Genomic DNA, 2,570 nt, shown 5'->3' with positions numbered 1-2,570 from the left:
AAAAGTTTGTTTTAATAAATATGCTTTTTTCTAGAAGTTGATTGATTTTTTTATTATGCGTTGACTAAAGGGAATCTTTGAACAGCTCTTAGTGATCTAGTTATCTCTGAAGTTTGTCCAAATGAAGATATAGATCTGAAATGATCAAAATGCTAAATTTTCGCTTTTTAAGGAATGCTTTTCAAAGCTCTTAATCCAAGGGAAAATGATAAAAAAAGTCTAAGTTTAAATACCTTAACTCAAAGATTATTCAACAAGATTATTCATTATTAACAAAAATTATTCAATATTAAAAAAAAACGAAAGTAACGAAAGAAAAGGAAGTGCAAAACATTTTTAAAAATCGCCAATTCAACATGATTTTTTGTCACCTAGATGAATATAAGTGAAACCAATTCTGCAGCTCTTTTAAATACTCTTATTTTACCTTATTTTAATAAGAAATTGTCATAACGAATTTTTTCAACTTTTTTTATGGAAACAATTTCAAACAGTGTCTGAAAAGTAAAAATGACTTACAGCTTAATGAGTCTTAAAACATTTTATTTCAAAAATACTCAAATACAGGTAACTTAAAACGTACATTTTTTTAAAAAAATTAACAATTGCATTTAAAACGAACAAAGGTTGCAATGTAAAAATTTTGGTCTTGCAATAATTAAAAGCATGTTGGACAAGAAAAAAGGTTCTTTAAAAGGCATACTTTCTTATGAATAAGTATTCTTAAATTAAGAATCATACTGTTTACTTTTCTTTTAAGAATAAAACTAAAGATTATTAGAAAAATAACTGTTTTATAGTACTTAAAAATTGATTATTATTTACCGGTATTATAAATCGCTTTGAACTATATAAATCTCCAATAAATAGCTTTTCATAGTATTCTAAAACCTCTTTATTTTTCTTTATAAATAATTTCGTTTTTAAAAATAAATATTAAATTAGGCAAAAGCACTCAAGTTTTTCTTATTCCGATAATTTATAATGAAAAAAAATCCTGTGACTAAGCTTTTAGGAACTAGTTAGAAATGAAAATCATAAATTTGAACGATTAAAAGACATTTTAAATAAATTTAATAAATAAAACATGAAATCACAATCAGATACAATTAACTAGTTTCGTAGAAGTTGATAAAAAGTTATACACGTAGAACACAGATCTCTAAATACATAATTTTTTATTACGCGTTCAGTGTTTTTCCTTATAATAAGAATCTCTGTTAAGTATCTATAAAAATTATAAATACCGAACTGAACTGTCTGTACTCGCTCTTAGTCAATGTCAAAATGAACACTTTTTTTATATTTAAAAACAGATTGTCTTTCAAATTTCCACTTTTCTCAATAGACCAAAGGTATTACAATATCATATGAATAAATCTAAGAGCTGATATATCGTTAGAAGAGCAGCAAGATTATATAAAAATCATTGTACAGATTCAGTGTTATGTCGGAATATTTAAATGATTGAAAAAGTATCGCTAAAGTCGTAAAATAATGCTCTAGAAGAACCAGTAAATGCCAAAAAAAATCAGTAAATGACAGAAAAAATCAGCAAACGATAAAAATTTAGCAAACGATAAAAATTTAACAAAATAAAAATAGAGGAAAAAATGAGAAAATTGCATTAAGTTCAAAAGGATGCTTAAATGGCGCGCAAAAAAATACTACAATGAAATAGTTAGTGTAATAGGAGGTTTCCCTATCCTAAAAAAGCAGCAAGACATTAAAATTTTGCTTCAAATAAAAGGAGAAGAACTATTTTAAATTATATTAAAAATAGCGATAAAACATTAAAATATCAGAAAAGAGTAATTAACAAGAAGCTAAATTATTATTAAAAGAGCAACAGTGAAGTATTATGAAAATGGTAGCAAACACAACAAAAAAAAAAATCATAAAGGAATGATATAGCTTTTCAATTCAGCTTAGAGTCAATAAAATCCGTTAGAAAACAAGGTTTACAGATGATATAACAGAGAAACAAAACAATTTACAAATTCTAAATTCCATATATACAATACGAATAAAAGTTCTTTATGATCAAACTAGTACTTTCGAATCAAAAGTTTTAAGCTCACCCCTAATTCATTTAAGAAGAACGAAATTGTTTTTTAAATTGGATAGCGGAACAATAAACGAACAATGTTTGTTCTTTCTTATCCTGTCAAAATATCTTGTTCGTATTACGTCCCAGAGGAAGGTTTAAGGCACGGAAAAGCGTAACGATCAATAAACGAACAAAGTCTCGACGTTGTCGGAACTTTCGACTTTTCTTCTCATGGCAGATTGACAGTTAGTGTCCTGCAGAAAATAGTCCAACCTTTATCTGTAAAGTTTCGATCGGTCAAAAGTACCGTGATAGACAAAAGAATTGCTCGGTACAGAAGGAAATCCCATTTCTTCAGAAGATGCACATTCTGAGTTTAAAGTGTCGTAGTGGAGGCCACCAGAATGATTCTGAAAAAGATATACAGAAATGGTTATCGCTTTGGTATTAACAATTCAGAATCTCCTTAAAGATATAATCCTCAATATATATATATATATATATATATATATATATATAT

General features: G+C 26.7%; 1 protein-coding gene across 1 annotated transcript in view; it reads right to left on the bottom strand.

The window, feature by feature from the left end:
* Positions 1 to 526: 526 nt before the first annotated feature.
* LOC107449744 (uncharacterized) overlaps positions 527 to 2,570 on the bottom strand; it is a gene marked incomplete in the record, with an annotated part of 73,560 nt that continues 71,516 nt past the window's right edge. Inside the window, 1 exon segment of the mRNA XM_043039592.2 lies at positions 527 to 2,460. Coding sequence (XP_042895526.1) covers positions 2,326 to 2,460 — 135 coding nt within the window.

The sequence above is a fragment of the Parasteatoda tepidariorum genome, chromosome 7 (assembly GCF_043381705.1).
Source record: "Parasteatoda tepidariorum isolate YZ-2023 chromosome 7, CAS_Ptep_4.0, whole genome shotgun sequence".
In the NCBI taxonomy this organism is placed as follows: Eukaryota; Metazoa; Arthropoda; class Arachnida; order Araneae; family Theridiidae; genus Parasteatoda; species Parasteatoda tepidariorum.
Note: the sequence above shows the minus strand (reverse complement) of the source record. Positions and strands in the feature narration are given on the sequence as shown.